At 43.3% G+C, this 19451-nt stretch overlaps 1 protein-coding gene across 3 annotated transcripts in view; it reads right to left on the minus strand.

The window, feature by feature from the left end:
- The window catches only part of CEP120 (centrosomal protein 120), an 81784-nt gene extending 66268 nt beyond the window's left edge, over nucleotides 1-15516 (minus strand). Inside the window, exons 1-5 of one of the 3 annotated variants that reach the window (XM_032335486.1) lie at nucleotides 15425-15516; nucleotides 15079-15156; nucleotides 11119-11275; nucleotides 9621-9735; nucleotides 6519-6660 (exon numbers count right to left, since the gene is read on the minus strand). In XM_032335486.1, coding sequence (XP_032191377.1) covers nucleotides 6519-6660; nucleotides 9621-9735; nucleotides 11119-11275; nucleotides 15079-15127 — 463 coding nt within the window. In that variant the 5' untranslated portion in view covers nucleotides 15128-15156; nucleotides 15425-15516. Of the gene's footprint in view, nucleotides 1-6518; nucleotides 6661-9620; nucleotides 9736-11118; nucleotides 11276-15078; nucleotides 15184-15424 lie in introns of those variants that run through there. The other 2 variants (XM_032335487.1, XM_032335488.1) reach the window with 2 other exon arrangements.
- Between the last annotated feature and the right edge of the window lie 3935 nt (nucleotides 15517-19451).

A 19451-nucleotide genomic window follows, 5' to 3' on the forward strand; every position in this document is an offset into this window, starting at 1 on the left:
TTGAAAATAGGAGAGGGGCGCTTGGGTGGCGCAGTGGGTTAAAGCCTCTGCCTTCAGCTTGGGTTATGATCCCGGGGTCCTGGGGATCCAGCCCCACATTGGGCTGCTCCGCAGGGAGCCTGCTTCCTTCTCTCTCTCTGCCTGCCTCTCTGCCTACTTGTGATCCTCTGCCTGTCAAATAAATAAATAAATCTTAAAAAAAAAAGAAAATTAGAAGGAGAGATAAAAAGCTTCCAGGACAAACAAAAATTAAAAGAATTTGCAAACACCAAACTAGCCCTACAGGAAATATTGAAAGGGGTCCTCTAAGCGAGGAGAAAGCCTAAAAGTAGTAGACCAGAAAGGAACAGAGACAATATACATTAACAGTCACCTTGCAATACAATGGCACTAACTTCATATGTTTCAATAGTTACCCTGAATGGAAATAGGCTAAAGGCCCCAATCAAAAGGCACAATATACATTTAACAGTCACCTTACAGGCAATACAATGGCACTAACTTCATATGTTTCAATAGTTACCCTGAATGGAAAATAGGCTAAATGCCCCAATCAAAAGACACATGGAAATAGGCTAAATGCCCCTTACTCAAAGAGTAAGATTGATAAACCCCTGGCTATTTAGCCTATTTTATCAGAATGGATAAAAAAACAAGACCCATCAATCTACTGTCTACAAGAAACTCATTTTTAGACCCAAAGACACCTCTAGATTTACAAGTGAGGGGGTGGAAAAAATTTACCATACTAATGGACATCAAAGAAAGCTGAGGTTGCAATCCTTATATCAGATAAATTATATTTTAAGCCAAAGACAATAATAAGAGATGAGGAAGGACACCATATCATACCTAAAGGGCCTGTCCAACAAGATCTAACAATTTAAATATTTATGGCCCTAATATGGGAGCAGCCTATTATATAAACCAATTAATAACAAAATCAAAAGAAACACATCGACAATAATACTATGATAATATTATAAGGGGGGACTTTAACAACCCCCTCAATGAAATGTACAGATCATCTAAGCAAAGATCAACAAGGAAATAAAAGGCTTTTTTTTTTTTTTTTAAGATTTTATTTATTTATTTGTCATAGAGAGAGAAGCAAGAGCAAGCACAGGCAGACAGAGTGGCAGGCAGAGGCAGAGGGAGAAGCAGGCTCCCTCCCAAGCAAGGAGCCCGATGTGGGACTCGATCCTGTGATCATGACCTGAGCCGAAGGCAGCCGCTTAACCAACTGAGCCACTCAGGCGTCCGGAAATAAAGGCTTTAAATGACACATTGGACCAGATGGACATCACAGATATATTCAGAACATTCCATCCCAAAGCACAGAATACACATTCTTCTCTAGTGCACATGGAACATTCTCCAGAATAGATCACTTCCTGGGTCACAGATCAGGACTCCAATTGGGATTGATTGGGATCATTCCCTGCATATTTTAAACCACAGTGCTCTGAAGCTAGAACTCAATCACAAGAGGAAAAGTTGGAAAGAACTCAAATACAAGGAGGCTAAAGAGCATCCTACTAAAGATGATGGGTCAACCAGGAAATTAAAGAAGAATTGAAAAAATTCATGGAAACAAACGAAAATGAAAACACAACTGTTCAAAATCTTGGGGACACAGCAAAAACGGTCCTGAGAGGAAAGTATATAGTGATACAAGCCTTTCTCAAGAAACAAGAAAGGTCTCAAGTATACAACCTAACCTACACCTAAAGGAGCTGGAGAAAGAACAGCCAAGAAAGCCTAAACCCAGCAGGAGAAGAGAAATCATAAAGATCAGAGCAGAAATCCATGAAATAGAAACCAAAAAAAGAGTAGAACAAATCAACGAAAACTAGGAGCTGGTTCTTCAAAAGAGTAAGATTGATAAACCCCCCTGGCCAGACTTATCAAAAAAAAAAGAGAGGAGAGAGAGAGAAAGGACCCAAATTAGTAAAATCATGAATGAAAGACGAGAGATCACAAGCAACAGCAAAGAAATACAAACAACTATAAGAACATCTTAAAAGCAACTATATACCAGCAAGTTTCACAATCTGGAAGGAATGGATGCATTCCTAGAGATAAATAAATTACCAAACTTGAACCAGGAAGAAATAGAAAAATCTGAACAGACCCATAACCAAGTAAGGAGATTGAAGCAATCATCAAAAATCCCCCAAAAAACAAGAGCCCAGGGTTAGAAGGCTTCCCAGGGGAATTCTATCAAACATTTAAAGAAGAATTAATACCTATTCTCCTGAAACTATTTCAAAAAATGGAAGGAAAACTTCCAAATGCATTTTATGAGGCCAGAATTATCATGATCCCAAAAAGGAGAATTAACAGACCCATCAAAAAGGAGAATTAACAGGACCAATATCCTTGATGAACACAAATGTGAAAATTCTCACCATAATACTAGCCAATAGGATCCAATAGTACATTAAAAGGATTATTCAAGGGGGTGGCCTGGGTGGCTCAGTGTGTTAAAGCCTCTGCCTTCAGCTCAGGTCATGATCCCAGGACCTGGGATCGAGCCCCGCATCAAGCTTTCCTGCCTCAGCTGGGAGCCTTCCTCCTCATCTCTCCCTCTGCCTTGCCTCTCTGCCTACTTGTCTGTCAAATAAATAAATAAAATCTTTAAAAAATAATAAAAATAAAAATAATAAATAAAAGGATTATTCACCGTGACCAAGTGGGATTTATTCCTGGGCTGCAAGGTTGGTTCAACATCTGCAAATCAATCAGTGTGGTACAATACATTAATAAAAGAAAGAACAAAAACCATATGATACTCTCAATAGATGCTGAAAAAGCATTTCACAAAGTACAGCATCCTTTCTTGATCAAAACTCTTCAAAATGTAGGGAGAGGGTACATACCTCAATATCATCAAAGCCATCTATGAAAAACCCACAGCGAATATCATTCTTAATGGGGGAAAACAGAGCTTTCCCCCTAAGGTCAGGAACACAGTAGGGATGTCCACTATCACCACTGCTATTCAACACAGTAGTAGAAGTCCTAGCCTTGGCAATCAGACAACAAAAAAAGAAAAATAAAAGGCATCCGAATCGGCAAAAAAGTCAAACTCTCACTCTTTGCAGATTATATTATACTTTATGTGGAAAACCCAAGACTCCACTCCAAAAATGCTAGAACTCATACAGGAATTCAGGTGAGTGTCAGGATATAAAATCAATGCATAGAAATCAGTTGCAGACACCAACAGCATGACAGAAGAAAGAGAAATTGTGTCAATCCCATTTACAACTGCACCCCAAACCATAAGATGCCTAGGAATAAACCTAACCAAAGAGGCAAAGAATCTATACACAGAAAACTATAAAGTACTCATGAAAGAAATTGAGGAAGACAGAAAGAAATGGAAAAGCATTTATTCCATGTTCATGGATTGAAAGAACAAATACTGTGAAAATGTCTATGCTACCTAAACCAATCTACACATTTAACACAATCCCTATCAAAATACCATCAATTTTTTTTTAAAGAAGTGGAACAAATAATCCTAAAATTTATATGGAACCAGAAAAGACCCTGAATAGCCAAAGGAATGTTGAAAAAGATAACCAAAGTTGGTGGCATCACAATTCCAGACTTCAAGCTCTATTACAAAGCTGTAATCATCAAGACAGTATGGTATTGGCACAAAAACAGACATAGATCAATGGAAGAGAGAGCCCCAAAATGGACCCTCAACTCTATGGTCAACTAATCTTCAACAAAGCAGCAAAGAATGTCCAATGGAAAAAGATAGTCTCTTCAACAAATGGTGTTGAGAAAATTGGCCAGCTACATGCAGAAGAATGAAACTAGACCATCTCCTTAGACCACACACAAAAATAGATTCTAATGGATGAAAGACCTCAATGTGAGACAGGAATCCATCAAAATCCTTGAGAAGAACAGAGCAGCAACCTCTTTGACCTCAGTCACAGCAACTTCTTCCCAGAAACATCGCAAGGGAAGGCCAAGGGAAAGGCAAGGGCAAAAATGAACTAGTGGGACTTCATTAAGATCACAAGCTTTTGCACAGTGAAAAAAACAGTCAACAAAACCAAAAGACAACTGACAGAATGGAGAAGATATTTGCAAATGAACATATGAGAATAAAGGGCTAATATCCAAAATCTATAAAGAACTTATCAAACTCAACACCCAAAGAACAAATAATCCAATCAAAGAAATGGGCATAAGACATGAACAGACATTTCTGCAAAGAAGACATCAGATGGTCAACAGACACATGAAAAAGTGCTCCACTTCACTCAGCATCAGGGAAATACAAATCAAAACCATAGTGAGATACCACCTCACAACTGGTCAGGAAAGGCTAACATTAACCAGTCAGGAAAAGACAGATGTTGGAGCAGGATGCAGAGAAAGGGGAACCCTCCTACACTGTTGGTGGAATGCAAAGCCGGTGCAGCCACTCTGGGGAACAGCATGGAGGTTCCTCAAAAAGTTAAAAACAGGGCTACCCTACTACCCAGCAATCACACTACTGGGTATTTACCCTAAGGATACAAATGTAGTGATCCTAAGAGGCAAATGCACCTGAATGTTTATAGCAGCAATGTCCACAACAGCCAAACGATGGAAAGAGCCTAGATGTCCCCCAACAAATGAATGGATAAAAAGACTGTTGGTATATATATACACAATCGAATAGTATGCAGCCATAAAAGAAATGAAATCCTGCTATTTGCAACGACATTGATGGAACTAGAGGTATTATGCTGAACAAAATAAGTCCATCTGAGAATGTTAATTACCACATGATCTCTCTGATATGAAGAATTTGAGAGGCAGGGTGGGGGCTTGTGGGGGATAGGGAAGGAAAAAATGAAACAAGATGGGATCTGGAGGGAGACAAACCATAAGAGACTCTTAATCTCACAAAACAAACTGAGGGTTGCTGGGGGGTGGGGGTGGGATAGGGTCATGGGGTTATGGTCATTCAGGAGGGTATATGCTATGGTGAGTGCTGTGAAATGTAGAAGCCTGATGATTCACAGACTTGTACCCTGGGGCAAATAATACATTATATATTAATAAAATAAAAAAAGAAAGACAGAAATGTGAACCACAACCAAATGCAATTTTGCTCAGGTATGCGAAGCTAGTTCAACACTGGAAAATCTGTTACTCTGATCCCTCACATCACCAGGCTAAAGAAACCACAGGATGGCATCAAAAGATGCAGAAAAAGCACGTGACAAAATCCAACACTCAGTACTGATAAAACACCCTAAGCAAACTACAAATAGAGAGGAACTTCCTCAACTTGAAGAAAATGGCCACAAAAAACCTACAGGAACAAGGTAAGGATATCCCCTTTCCTCAGTGTTTCTTCGCATCATACTGCAAGTCCCGGTTAATAAGGTTAAGATAAACAAAGGAAACAAAGGCATGCTGAGTGGGAGTACAGACATAAAACCGTCTTTGTCAGCAGATAATGCAAAATATATTCCTAGCAGAATCATATCTATAAATACACAGAGAACAAACTGATGGCTGCCAGGGCGAGGGGGAGGGCAAACTACATAAAGGAGAGTGGGAGGTAGAGGCTTCCAGTTATGGCACGAGTCAGTCATGGGGACAAAAGGTACAGCACAGGGAATACAGTGATGGGATTGTAATAAGCCTTGTATGGCGACAGAGGGTATCTACACTTTATGAGCACCGTGTAAGGAACAGAATTGTCAAACCACTGTATTGTACACTTGAAACTTAATAGGACATTTATGTCCAACTATCCTACAATTAAACAAAACAACACAAACAGTGTTTGCCAGTTTGGCAGGAGGGAGAAGCAGAGCAGACAATTTTCAGAGCAGTGAAAGTCTCCCTGTTGGATACTACAATTGCAGATGGGTGTCATTACACATTTGTCTAAACTCATAAACTGTAATACAAACATCGTAAGTAAATCCCTAGTATCAACTATGGACTTTGGGTGATTGTTAATGTCGGTTCATCGATTTTTACCAAGTGTTTCCCTCTGGTAAGGGATGGTGACAGTGGGGGGCTGCGTGACAGGGAGATCGGGGAATGCGGCAACACTCTGAATTTTACACTCAATCTGCTGTGAACCTCAAAATGCTCTATAAGATAGAGTTTATTTAGTTAAAAAAAATATGAAGGTGCTGTTAATAGGTGAGGGAAAAGAGAATAGTGTGTGTTTTTGGCTTTCCTACACTCATCCTAGGAGAAAATTTTCCTATCGATTTTTAAGAAAACAAAATTCTGCTTTCTTCTGTTATATACCACATAAAAGAAACTCTCATTCTATTCCTTGGTTTTGTAAACAAGGAGCTTGGAGCAGCAAGGGTTGCATGTTTAACAATCTCAAAACGTGGTGTGATGCACTACAGTAAAATCAGTCCACTCCCGAGTGTGTTTTTCCTATCAAGCCACTCAGCCACTCACCATTCCTCAAGTCCAGTCCCCAGTTACACTTTTTGGAGAATGACTGTAGAGGATGATGCACAAACCTTTTCCATCTCGAGGGGGCGCTCCTTTGGCTTTAAAACTATCCACTGGGGCCTTTGTATCTGTTTCCAAAGCAATGCCTATCTGTATCTCAGTCTTGAACTTGGTGTATTTATTGCTCAACAACTGGTACCATTTTGGAGCCTGGAGAGTAAAAAAAAACAAAACCACTTAATCATTAATAGGCAATCAACGAGAGTGGGCAGCATTCTATTAGGTTCCTAATATATCCCCTGTCCTTCCTCAGTACTTTCTCCTCTTTTAAAATATTTTTCATTTTCCTCCAAAGACTTTAATCCTGCTTGGAAAGCTAACTGAACTTCCTCTTGGAAAAAAAATAAGTAGTTTCTACTACCAATTTTCCATTTCCCTAAACCCTCATTTTTCATTTTCTCTGGCATACCTCTGCTGCCTGATCCCATCTCTGCTTTGTTCAGCATGTATCAAATGAGGCAAAAGGAAAGCTAGTGGTAACAAAAAAACACTAACAAAATACTAAAGCAGAGACCTCAGGCAGAGGGCTGGGTTACAAACCATGCACTTGATGGAAACACAAAGGCTTTCTCACAGAATCAAGGATCCTTGATTATTCTAGTACTGGTGAGCAGTCTATAACTCAAGTCAGCCAGCGCCATCACGGCCCAGGACCTCCTGTTTCATTCCTGCAGGAGCACCACCGTCGTTCACGGAAAGATGCTCCTACTTTGACCACTGTTACATAAAGCCATAGAAGCAGGTGCTTTTACAGATCAAAAGCAAAAGCTGCTGTTGTGTATCAAGTTACACGTGACACGTAAAAGAGGACTAACTAGGCCACAGACTTTAAAAAATCCACACCCAAGGTAAAAGCAAAAAACTCAAAGAGCCTGGTGCTGTATTTTTTATGATGGATATTTTATCATTTTAACTATGAGCCTGAGGAAAGCATTTCAGCAACTCAAAATTTATGACCTATTTTTCTGTTACATAACTTAGAATAACAAATCTGGGTTTTTCTGTGTTGATGTTCATTTATGGACAATTTATTTTGAACTTCATATATTCTACTCACCAATTCAAATATTTCTGCTAATAAACAGGAGAGAATAAGCAAGACAACATCCGGGTTTCCTAAAACTCTTAATTCTGAAACATTTCTCCTTAACAATGATAGAGATAAAAAACCACTATGAGGACAAAGTGTCCTATAGTACCAGGAGTGGGGCCGGGGTGGGGGAGAAAAGAATGCCAAGAGCATTTACGGACATGACCTCCTCTCCGGTATCCTCCCCCTAAGAGAATTCACTTTCTCTGTAACCAAAGTCACTGCACAAGTGTCTAGATCAAGTAGTAAAGCTAGTTAAGTAAAATATCAGGGGCACAATCATGGTTGCAGGGCTAAGACTCGAGAGAGAAAACTTTTTTCAGAAGTGGGTGCAGAGAACTGAGGAGGAGTATCCAAAGAGAAAGAAGAGACAGATTCTTTTTTTTTTTTTTTAAGATTTTATTTATCTATTTGAGAGAGAATGAGTGAGAGAGAACATGAGAGAGAAGAAGGTCAGAGGGAGAAGGGACTCCCCAAGGATCTGGGAGCCTGATGTGGGACTCGATCCTGGAAGTCCGGGATCATGACCTGAGCCCAAGGCAGTCGCTCAACCAACTGAGCCACCCAGGCGCCCAAGACATTCTTTTTTAAAACATTTTAAAATTTCAGTTTCTTCTCAAGGATTCCAAATTCGGACTAAGCTAACTGGCCCATTTGTAAATATCATGGCTACCGCAGCAAAAATGTTGGTAACAGATCCATTTTCTTCACAGAATCCTAATTTAGGATTCTAGTCAAGAATAAAGGTCTTTGGGGGCGCCTGGGTGGCTCAGTGGGTTAAACCGCTGCCTTCGGCTCAGGTCATGATCTCAGAGTCCTGGGATCGAGTCCCGCATCGGGCTCTCTGCTCAGCAGGGAGCCTGCTTCCTCCTCTCTCTCTCTCTGCCTGCCTCTTTGCCTACTTGTGATCTCTCTCTGTGAAATAAATAAATAAAATCTTTAAAAAAAAAAAAAAAAAAAAAAAAAAAAGAATAAAGGTCTTTGGGGCACCTGGGTGGCTCAGTGGGTTAAGTCTCTGCCTTCGACTCAGGTCATGATCCCAGGGTCCTGGGATTGAAGCCCCGCATCGGGCCCTCTGCTCAGCAGGGAGCCTGCTTCCTCCTCTTCTCTCTGCCTGCTTCTCTGCCTACTTGTGATCTCTGTCTGCCAAATAAATAAATAAAATCTTAAAAAAAAAAAAAAAAAGAATAAAGGATTTCAAAAGACAAATATGTGTGTATTTACCTTCTATCTTAGAGAAGTTGTGAAAAAAGGTTATCCAACAAAAGCTGAAAGGAAGCACTTCCCAGTCAGTGACGTAAGAGATTTTAAGAAGATGGAAGAGACATTTTCAGTACAGAAAGCACTGAGCTAGGAATCAAGATCCTGAATTCTTTTTCGGGGGGGGGGGGGGGGGGGGCAAGTGAAGGCAGGGGGGTGTGGGGAGGCGGCTGTTTCAGTCATCTGAGAGCACTTCACATGCTCTGACAGCTCCAGGAGGAACACAAGGAGCAGGACCCAGCGAACACGATCAGAAGGCTACCACCACAGCCACGTTAGAAAAGCACGGTGGCTTCGGCCGCAACGGCCATGGTGAGAATGGAGAAGAGTAGCTGGATCAGGAAGTGGGGCTGGAGGCCTGAAACCCAATGGAAAGGGCTACAGAGGTTGAAGGGGGGGGGGGGGTGGAGAAGACTCCTGGCCTTCTAGGCTGCACACCTGGAATAGGAATAGGGAGCACTCACTGAAGGGAGCACCACTACAGGAGGCTTACCACTAAAAGCAGAGCTTGGCAGGTAACTGAGCGCTGAGCTCCAGGTAACAGCAACATGACCAAACGTTCTAGCTCAGAAAGAACATTCTTTGAGAAAGACAGTTCTAGGTCAAAGAAGGGACCAAAACCTAAGAAGTGCTCTACTGGCTCCAACTCCCCCTTTCCCTGACCGTTCAGGTCCATTATTCCACCACCTTTTCAGCAATCTGGTATCTACTAAAAATCATCAACTAACAGAATTGGTAAGAAAACATCCAAGGCTACTACCTGCTTTGTTTCTTGAGCAGTCCTTAAGTCTAGAACAATGTAACCTATAGTCTCCTTGGCTGAAGATACAGGATCCAAGGCAAAACACTGTAGTTTGATAGGAGTACGCTGCAACCTGTAAGGTAACAACTTACATTAGAAATAACGTAACTCCTGCTTAATTCTGAAATGATGTTCTGTTAGCTTTGAAAAAGCTGGTCACTACTATAAAGTATATTATAATTTTGTTGAATAACACTGTATTTTCTGAAAAATTCAACTGACATCAATGATTAATTATGCCTATTTATCTTTATACCAATTAATATTCAAAACCACGTCAAAAATCTTGGTCTCCTCATTAGAGATGGTCTAGGACAGTATTTTTCAAGCTTCTGTAATATGCAGAACTCTTTTCAAGTGAAAAACTACCATGAATCCTCAAGACTGATTTCAAAATATTTTCCTTTTACTGTCACATACACACAAAAAACTACAAATATATGTATGAGCCTAAAGCTCTTTTTTGACTAAAATAATGAAACAACCTTAGGAATTAACTGCCATAAAAATCACAAACTACTCCAGAAGTCATTAAAAACACAATTCGGATCTTCTCTAAGAACTGATTACCCTTCCACATGCCCCAAATAAATCCATGGACTCATTTAGCCATAGGAAAAAACAAATTTCTTCTGACATTCATTTTTTAACTCTGCAATTTTATTTGCTCTAGTCCTAAGTCACAGCAATGAATGATTTTGTGTTTCCCAGAAAAACAAAAACAACAACAAAAAATATTTTCCATGCCTTTTAAAATACAAGTATCTGTCCTCTTGCCTGTTTCTAATCATCTGGGTCCATGAAACAAGACATTCTAACTTTAAGCCTGTTTTATGTACTGATACCAAGTGTTTTTATGTCTAAAATCAAGTATAAAAATAAATCAATAAATAAAATCAAGTATAAAACTAAGTAGATGGGGATCTCTTCTGTAATTACTACATACATATCTCTATATATCGTTACATACATATCTCTATATATCGTTAGCAAACCAGGTCAAGTGTATAATAAATGAAGTGACAGAAATTACAAGGAATTCCAACCCTTATTTAATACTGGGTAAGCATCATCACAGCCCTTCTAGAATAGTTACTTCTCTTCTAGAGTATCTATTCTCTCAGAAATCAGGGGGTAGTTGCAGGGGGCAGTTGCAGAGGTTAGTAAGGTACCCTCCAGAGCTCAAGTGGCTGGGCTCTAGTGCTATCCAGCTGACAAGTGACTTCGCTTCTTGGGCCTCAGTTTTCTCACCTGAACTGGGGGGAAATCCTAACACCCGCTTCATAGGTTGTTCCGATGCTCAAGTGAATTATTATGGCCAAGTACTCTGAAAAATCTCCTGGCACGTGACAAAAGCACTAAACATTATTATTATTGTTACTATAGTAAGATAAAAATTTATTCACCTCTAGGAGCCCAGAGAAACAGAGCAGAAGGAACAGACAGTAAGAGTCACCTGTGCTGATGGAGGGCTTTCCTGTCGATCTCCCAGGCTAACTCGGTAGCAAATTCTGGCTGGTCAGTGTGCTCCACAGGGTCAGTAGCCAACTGCTCTCCATCAAACTTTGCCTCCACTACAAGCAGATGCTTTGGACGCTTGGGGAAATGGCGACCTGGAATAAAAGACCACACAGGTGAATTAAGAGCATACAAAAATCAAACATCATCTTTTAGCACATGGTTTTAAAAACTCATCTGCATCAGGCTGACTTAACATATTCCACTACCTACCTACTAACACGTACTCAGACGTACAAATTCATGATCCTTAAGAAAGGGATCGAACTGAAGACTACAAGTTGTAAATTAGTGCTTCTCAAAGGTTAACATGCATGAATCATCTAGGGACCCTATTAAAATATAGATTCTGGTTCACTAGGTCTAGGATGGGCCTGAGAGGCTGCCTTTCCCATGTGATGTCAATGCTGTTGTCCTTGGTTCACCCTTGGAGCAGCAATGATTTCAGTGACATTTAGAATTAAATAATTAAAAATGTGATGCCACCAATTTTAGATTTTACTATATCGGCTGTTAATATAGAAGAGTGAAGTCATCCAGAGAGTCAGGAAATAATCAAATAAGCAATCACCCATCAACCTTCATGTTAATTTACCTCTTAACATGGTTGAAAATACTCAGCCAATCAGCCAGAGAAAAGCAGTCACATGTATTCATTCATTCATTCAAATCTCAAGGACAATTTTGTAAATTATCGAATTTGGTACTGCCTGACTCTGTTCTTTCACTGGTTACTGAAGGCCCAGCACGTCCAGCAAAAAGAGTGAAACGGTACTCGCCCTCAAGGAATTGAGGGTCTAGTGGAGAGAGACAAACTGAAGACACTGCAAACAGGAAGCTGAAGAACTAAAGCACAAGAATCTTATCGTCCACCTGTTCACAAGTTTGGTGAGGGGCACTTTGGTGAGACGAGCACTGACGCCTATTAAATAAATGCATCCCAGCTGCTACTCACCCTGGCACAAACTACGTCGTATGCAAGGGCTCCGAGAGATCTTGATTGCCATCCTGTGACCTTCCACCTGAAGCTCTCATTGGAAACTCCCCGCTTAGCAGTCCTACCACATAGCACATGGCTCTCCCAACCAGCTATCACAGAGGCCTCTCTCTGGACATCATTTTGAGCTGCTCTAAAAGATCACCAGCTTCCCCAAATGAAATCCATCGGTATCAAAAACAAAGATAGGGACGCCTGGGTGGCTCCGTGGGTTAAAGCCTCTGCCTTTGGCTCAGGTCATGATCTCAGGGTCCTGGGATAGAGTCCTGCATCGGGCTCTCTGCTCAGCGGGGAGCCTGCTTCCCTTCCTCTCTGCCCACTTATGATCTCTGTCAAATAAATAAATAAAATATTTTAAAAATAAAAAAACAAAAAAGAGAAACAAAACAACAACAAAAAACCTTTATTTTCAGTCCCTCTACCCTAACTATAAGCTCCAACTGGCCTGACAAAAGAATACATACTAGAAGGAACCGGTGCCTGCCTCCTTCCAAAGACAATACTTAGAGAACAGAACTTGATTGCCATCCTGTGTCTTTTTCATTCTTAGCATCCACTATACAGCCCCAGTTTGGCTCATGGTAATTTTCTTTTGAATATAGGGCATTTCCAGAGGTGCAGTCAAGAAACTGCAGGTAGCTCACTATAACTGAAGAGCTGGGAACAGGGCAGGAGAGGAGAGCAAACTGAAAGGCAGGCAAGCAGTGTGTCATAAAAGGCCATGAATCCTGTTCTAAAAAGTACAGACATTATCCTTTAGGACACTGAAGGATTTTAAGACAATTAGATTTGCATTTCAAAAAATCACCCTAGAGAGTAATGTGAGCAACAGAGATTCTCTGAAAAGGGGAAAAAAAAAAAAAAAAAAAACCATTCACCAAACAGACTACTGAAAAGGTAACTACTAGAGCCTCAACACAGGATGCTCAAAGTGGAGAAATTTTCATTCAGACGTTTACATGAAACCCCTAGTATTATTCTAAAAATAAAGCCAACAAAACTCGGGGACCATTTGGAAGGTGCAGATGGAGAAGGAACCCAGGTAGGTGAGGACTCTCAGGTTCTGGGCTTGAGGCAACAACACGGAGACGATGCATGGAAACACAAACAAAAGGAGACAGTCTGCAGGGAGGCCCACCCTCCAGGGTCAGCCATATTTGTGGCAACACCTAACTGACTTCCCTAAAGCCAGGTTCCCTTCCCTGCACAGTCCCTGCAAAATTTGCAAATGACGCTCTCCTGCTTAGGAATATGGGCAGGCTCTCTCTTTTTTAGAACATTCCATCTAAACTCCTTGGCTTTCAAAATCCTCCAAGGTCTATTCACTCCAATTACGCAAGCTTATTTTACCAGAATATTCCTCAGTGTTCACCTCCCTTGACCCTGGGCATCCTGAAGGCCTCTCCACCATTCTATCCACCACACTTGCTCCATCATTGGCCTGGGTTATCTAACCACCAGCAAGGACTTTCTTCCACCCTTACTTACCGCTCTCAGTGCTGAAGCCATCATCCCCACTCACCCCCCCAAAACCTATGTTTACGGCCCACATCCACTATTTTTAATATTAGAAAGCATCCCAACATAAGGTGCCCTGCAGATCAATCTGATCTCCCCAAGAAGACAAAAGCCTGCAAGTTGGAAACGACAGAGTGCCTTTTATTTTTGCCTTTTATGTTTGGTTTGCTGCCATGCTACAGGGCGCAAGAACCAGGTCCAAAAGCTTTTATTAACCAAATTACAAGGGGGGATTCAATTCTCTGTCTTTTAACAATGAGTAATGGAAGAGTGAAAAATGCCCCAGCACTTTACAGTCTCTGGTCAGCCTTCTGTCCCACAACTTATTATAACTCATTCCCTCTCATCCCCCGCAACAGTGGTAGGCCTCACAAAATACCTCCACTGGTGGGTTGTTTTTTTTTTTTTTTTTAAAAAAAAAAACCACCAGCCATTGCTCTGGCCCACTCAAGGCGACTGTTGTCACAATACTAGTAACTTGTCCTCACTCTCCCTCCCAAATCCTATGCCTCCCCTCTTTCTGCCACCTACTCTCCAACCACAGGAAATCTAAGCACTTGCAGAATATGCCTTGCTTTTCCATACCTTTAAGTGCTCCTTGCTGTTCTCTTCCTATGGAAAGCCCTCCCTTCCTTTTTTTTTTTTTCCTTGAGGCAGACCTCATCATCCCTTTAAGACCCAAATCAATGTCACCTCCGCTGGGAAACCAGTCCCCAGAGCTTGTCTTTCCTTCTTCCACGCCCTGAGGAATTACCCACATTTCCCCATGCTCTCCCGAGTTTTTAGGGCTAGGGATCTTGCTTCCTTCCATTCCCAGCGCGGGGCCTGACACTCAGGAGGGCCTCCGATGAACAAATGCCACTGATCCAACCAACCGCACTTCCAGCAAGGCACGTCCGGTGGAACGTCTTGACAACTCCAGTCTTCTAAGTCCCCTACCAAGACTCGTAAAAAGGGAACGGCCTCCCGCCCGCGGTACTTCAGACCGCAGGAAATCTGCCCCGCGACCCGAAGCCAAGTTGTCACCAAGGGGGCCCCGGGAGGCCGCTGAACAGAACGTGCTTTGCAGGCACACTCCGCTCACATATAAAAGTCATCGACAAGCTGCCTCGGATGGAAATCGTTTTTCCTACATTCTCTGGGGGCTCCGGCTCCTCACGCTAAATACCACGTATCCCTAATAGCTCTCGCGCTCCCCTGGGTTGGTTTTTAAAATCAATCGCCTCACACACCTGACTAGCTCCATCTATGAACACGTCCGGGGGCGGCAGGGGCGGGGGGAGCGCGAAAGCAACGATTCTTAAGGTTAACCAAGCCTCGGTCGCACGCCACGGTCACAGCTCAGCAAGCAGCAGCTGCAGAAGCCAGCCCCGCGCCGCTCACCTTCTAGGATGGACACGACGATGAGCAGTTGGTCGGACTTGGAGACCATGGTCGCGCTGCGCGGCCCGCAGGCGGGGTCTGCTTGGGGGAAGAAGGACCCGGGTGAGATGCTGCAGGCCCGCGACCACCAGCAGGGCTCCCGGCGGGGCTCCCACCGCCCGCCCGGGGGCTCCCGACCTCGGGACCCCGCTCCGCGGCCCGGGCCTGCCGCCGCCTGCAGCGCGCCGGCCAACCCGGCCCGGGGCCGCCAGCCCAGCCCTCGCCCTGCCCCGACTGAAAGCAAAGGCAAAGGTTGCTCGGCCGCCCGGCCCGTCCGCAGGGAGCGGCGAACCCGCCGCCGGAAAACCTTTTGCCGCCTGCGTTGCAGCTTTTCAAACGCCCGGGCAGCCGCCGCGGCATCCGCCGCGCCTCGCTTCCGCCTAGCAACCAGGTTCGCAGGCCCAGTGCCGGGGGAAAGCTGGAGGACAAAGGGTGATAGAGACCAGGGCAGTGGCGGATAGAACGCCCCTCCTTTCGCTTCGCCTCCTGCCCTTTTATGCTATGTTCCAGAGCCCTAGGGAGAAGACGCGGCCATTGCCTCAGAGCGCCCCCTGCTAGCGGGACGGGGGAAGGCGGGAGCGTTGGCGGGACCCGACTGCGCAGGCGCACTACGGCAGCCGACGCTTCCTGCAGGGCGCCTACGAGGAGCGTGGAAGTGGTGTGTTCTCGGTTTTTTCACCCCCAGACGCAACCTGGGAAATACAGCAGTGGAGATGGAGAACTCTCGCGGGCACACACACAGACACACGCACACACCCCCTCCGTTCAGATCCCCAGCGTCACGACTGCTTAAAATGAAGTCTGAACTGAAAAATCCCTAAGTAGGACGCGCACCGCCCCGCAAACGTTCACGTTTTGGAAAACAAGTAGCGTCAATACGGTAATTACGGTAACTGCTGGCGGTGACGTAAACTCGCCGAGAATTTCCTGAACTTGAGAAATTACCCTGAAACAAAAACATTGTCACGTGGGCAGGGAAATTAAAAGTATAGGATCTACGGCCCCCTGACGAGAGGGTAACTAATTAGCACAATCAAGACCCAAATTAAACAAAGCATATCCGCCCCCCCTCGCCCCGCCCCGCCCCGCAACCTTCGGGCTTTATTTCTCGACCGATTAGGAATCCTCTGGAGGTTATAAGCTTGAAACTGAACCTGGTGTGGGGTGGAGGGGGTGAGTAAAGAGGAAAAAAACAATCCCCACCCCACCGCCATTGGGTGGGCCTTAAAGGAGAGGAGAAGAATCCGCACTTTGGGTTAGACGACTTCGAAGAAGACCCTTTCAGTCCCCTTCCGAGCTCCCTGAAATGAGGCATTATGCAATATAAAACCGAAGTAATGATCTACTTTGGGTTCATCGTCGAACAATGCATTCTTTTGTGTAAGATGTCAAACAGATTCAAAAGTAGATAGAATGATACAGTGAACCAGCAAAGACCCAAAACATGGCTTCAACGATTATGATTGAAGACCCATCTTCATCTCCTCTGTGAATTTGGAGGAAGTCCTTAACATCGTATCAACTCATCTTTTTAAATATGTACCTCTATGGGCGCCTGGGTGGCTCAGTTGGGTTAAAGCCTCTGCCTTCTGCTCGGGTCATGGTCTCAGGATCCTGGGAAGGAACCGGCATCAGGCTCTCTGCTCAGTGGGGAGCCTGCTTCCCCCTCTCTGCCTACTTGTGATCTCTCTGTCAAATGAATAAATAAAGTATTTTAAATAAATAAATATGTAAATATGTAACTCTTAAACATAGTATATCTTCCTCAACCTCAATTGCATAAAAAATTTAAAAAACAATTCCTTAGGGGCGCCTGAGTGGCTCAGTGGGTTAAAGCCTCTGCCTTCAGCTGGGGTCATGACCTCAGGGTACTAGGATGGAGCCCCGCATCGGGCTCTCTGCTCAGAGGGGAGCCTGCTTCCTCCTCTCTCTCTTTGCCTGCCTCTCTGTCTACTTGTGATCTCTGTCTGTGAAATAAATAAATAAAATCTTTTTTTAAAAAATCTAATACTTAAAAAAAAAATTCCTTAAAACCTTTAAGTGCACACTCTTCAAATTTCCCTGATGATCTAATAATTACTTTTCAGTTGCTTCGTTCAAATCAGGATTCGAAGAGGTTTCAAAACACAGTGTATTTGGTTGATCTGTCTTTTGTGTCTATTCATGTAGAGGTACTCACTTCCATTTTTTTCTCCCTCAAAACGCTTCATTAAAGAAATTGGTCATGTACCCTGTGGAGTTTACCACAGTCTAAATTTTGTTGATACCAGAACAATGTTATTATTGAACACCTCACCTGTTGAGCAGTCTAATGAAGATGTCCAGTCCAGATTGACAATACTTGAGATCAGCAAACAGATCAACAACAGTGAGCCAAATACAAGCTTATTATGGTGTAAACACTATTTAGCTTAAACCCTAGACAAAAGGAACCAATCTCCAAAGCAAAGAATGATTCTGGAAGTCAGAGTTTGGGACCTAAATCTACTATCTTATGTTAGGTGACCTTAGGCAAGTCACTAGCCCTCTGAGCTTAAATTTCAGCTATACAATAGTAGTATACATGATTTCTTAGTTCCGGACTTAAGTGTAACAAAGGGCATTTATTTATTATCTTTTTACATGAACAGTAACAGACCTTAAGTTACTAGATGTACAAGAACTAGGAGATTGCCATCAAGATGTCTCATTGTTTTGTTTTAGGATATTTCAGGTTGAAAAGCTAGATTGTAAACCACCACTGAATGTCAGAAAATAATCTCAAATCAGAAAAGAAAACTCTGACAAACCATTAAAATTAACCAAGAAACTCTTTCACATAGTAAAATTTTCATACAGTTCCTTTTATCTGGACTCTTTCCAGCAACATTTATGGCCCAAGACAGGAAGGATCAGGAGCCCTGCCTCTGTCCGTTCCCTCTTCTTCCCCTTCTCACCACACAAACACACGCACACACACACACATGCACTTATTACAATTTCAGACAAACAACATGAGCACAGTAACTGAACACCTGTGATGTCTAAGAGCATGGTCCAGACCCTGACCTTCCAGACCCTGACGTCCCCCTTCAGGCAGAGGGAGGGAGAGTGGAGGCAGTAACTTCTACTCACTCAGCATCCGCATGACTTGACTTCCAGCCCAGCATCTGACATCATTAAACCTGGCAATGAATTTGGGTGCCCTTACTCCCCTGAAGAAGGGTCACTAATGTCTGTGGCAAGAGAGGCAGAGTAGCCCAGTAGTGAAGAGACTTACCGACCTGTCTCCCAAGTTCCACTTTGTGACATGGCCACGTCTGTTTTCTCTGAACCTCCGTTTTCCCTTCTGTAAAACAGGGATAATAGGTGTTCATGAAGATTCGTTGGCGTTACTTCAGGGAGAGGCCCCAGCCATGATGAAATCTCTGAACGCGGCAGCCATTTTGATTGTTGATTTGGACAGATATATCATTGTGTCATTTGTTTTTGGTTTTTTTTTTTCCTTCTGGTCCTGCAAAGAAAACCAGCTTTTTTATACTCCCTCAGTTTGGCCTATATTTATGTTCTAAGGGTGATGTAGTCCTGAAACAGTTTCTCTCCCTGACTCTTAGGAAAGGCCACAGCAGGGCGCTCCAAAGTCACACACTCGTTCAGGTCAGGCAGGTGCTAGTAACCAGTGTCAGGTGCACAGAAGCAGAGCCTGGTGCCTGCCCAAAGAGCAGCCCTTCCCAGCCCAGCTGCTTAGGGCCAGGTAATAAAAGTCAGGCTTTCTAAATTTCCATAAGAAGCTAGAATGACAGAAATCAAGAGTCAGACACTTAACCAATGGAGCCTCCCAGGTGCCTCCCTCATCTGATTTGGTTTTTTTAAAAGATTTTATTTATTTATTTGACAGACAGAGATCACAAGTAGGCAAAGAGGCAGGCAGAGATAGAGGGGGAAGCAGGCTCCCTGCGGAGCAGAGAGCCTGATGTGGGGCTCAATGACCCTGGGATCATGATCTGAGCCGAAGGCAGAGCCTTTAACCCACTGAGCCACCCAGGCACCCCCTTCATCTGATTTTTAAATGCCAGTTATAGCGGCACCTGTTGTCTGACTCTTTTTTTTTTTTTTTAAGATTTTATTTATTTGAGAGAGAGAGCATGAAAGGGACGAGGGGCAGAGGGAGAAGCCGGCTCCCTGATGAGCAGAGGGCCTGATGTGGGACTTGATTCTGGGACTCCAGGATCATGACCTGAGCCGAAGGCAGTTACTTAATCAACTGAGCCACCCAGGTGCCCTGTTGTCTGACTCCTGATTTCGGCTCCGGTCATGATCTCAGGGTCCCTAGATGGAATCTGCCTTCTGTCTCA

The sequence above is a fragment of the Mustela erminea genome, chromosome 3 (assembly GCF_009829155.1).
Source record: "Mustela erminea isolate mMusErm1 chromosome 3, mMusErm1.Pri, whole genome shotgun sequence".
Taxonomy (NCBI): Eukaryota; Metazoa; Chordata; class Mammalia; order Carnivora; family Mustelidae; genus Mustela; species Mustela erminea.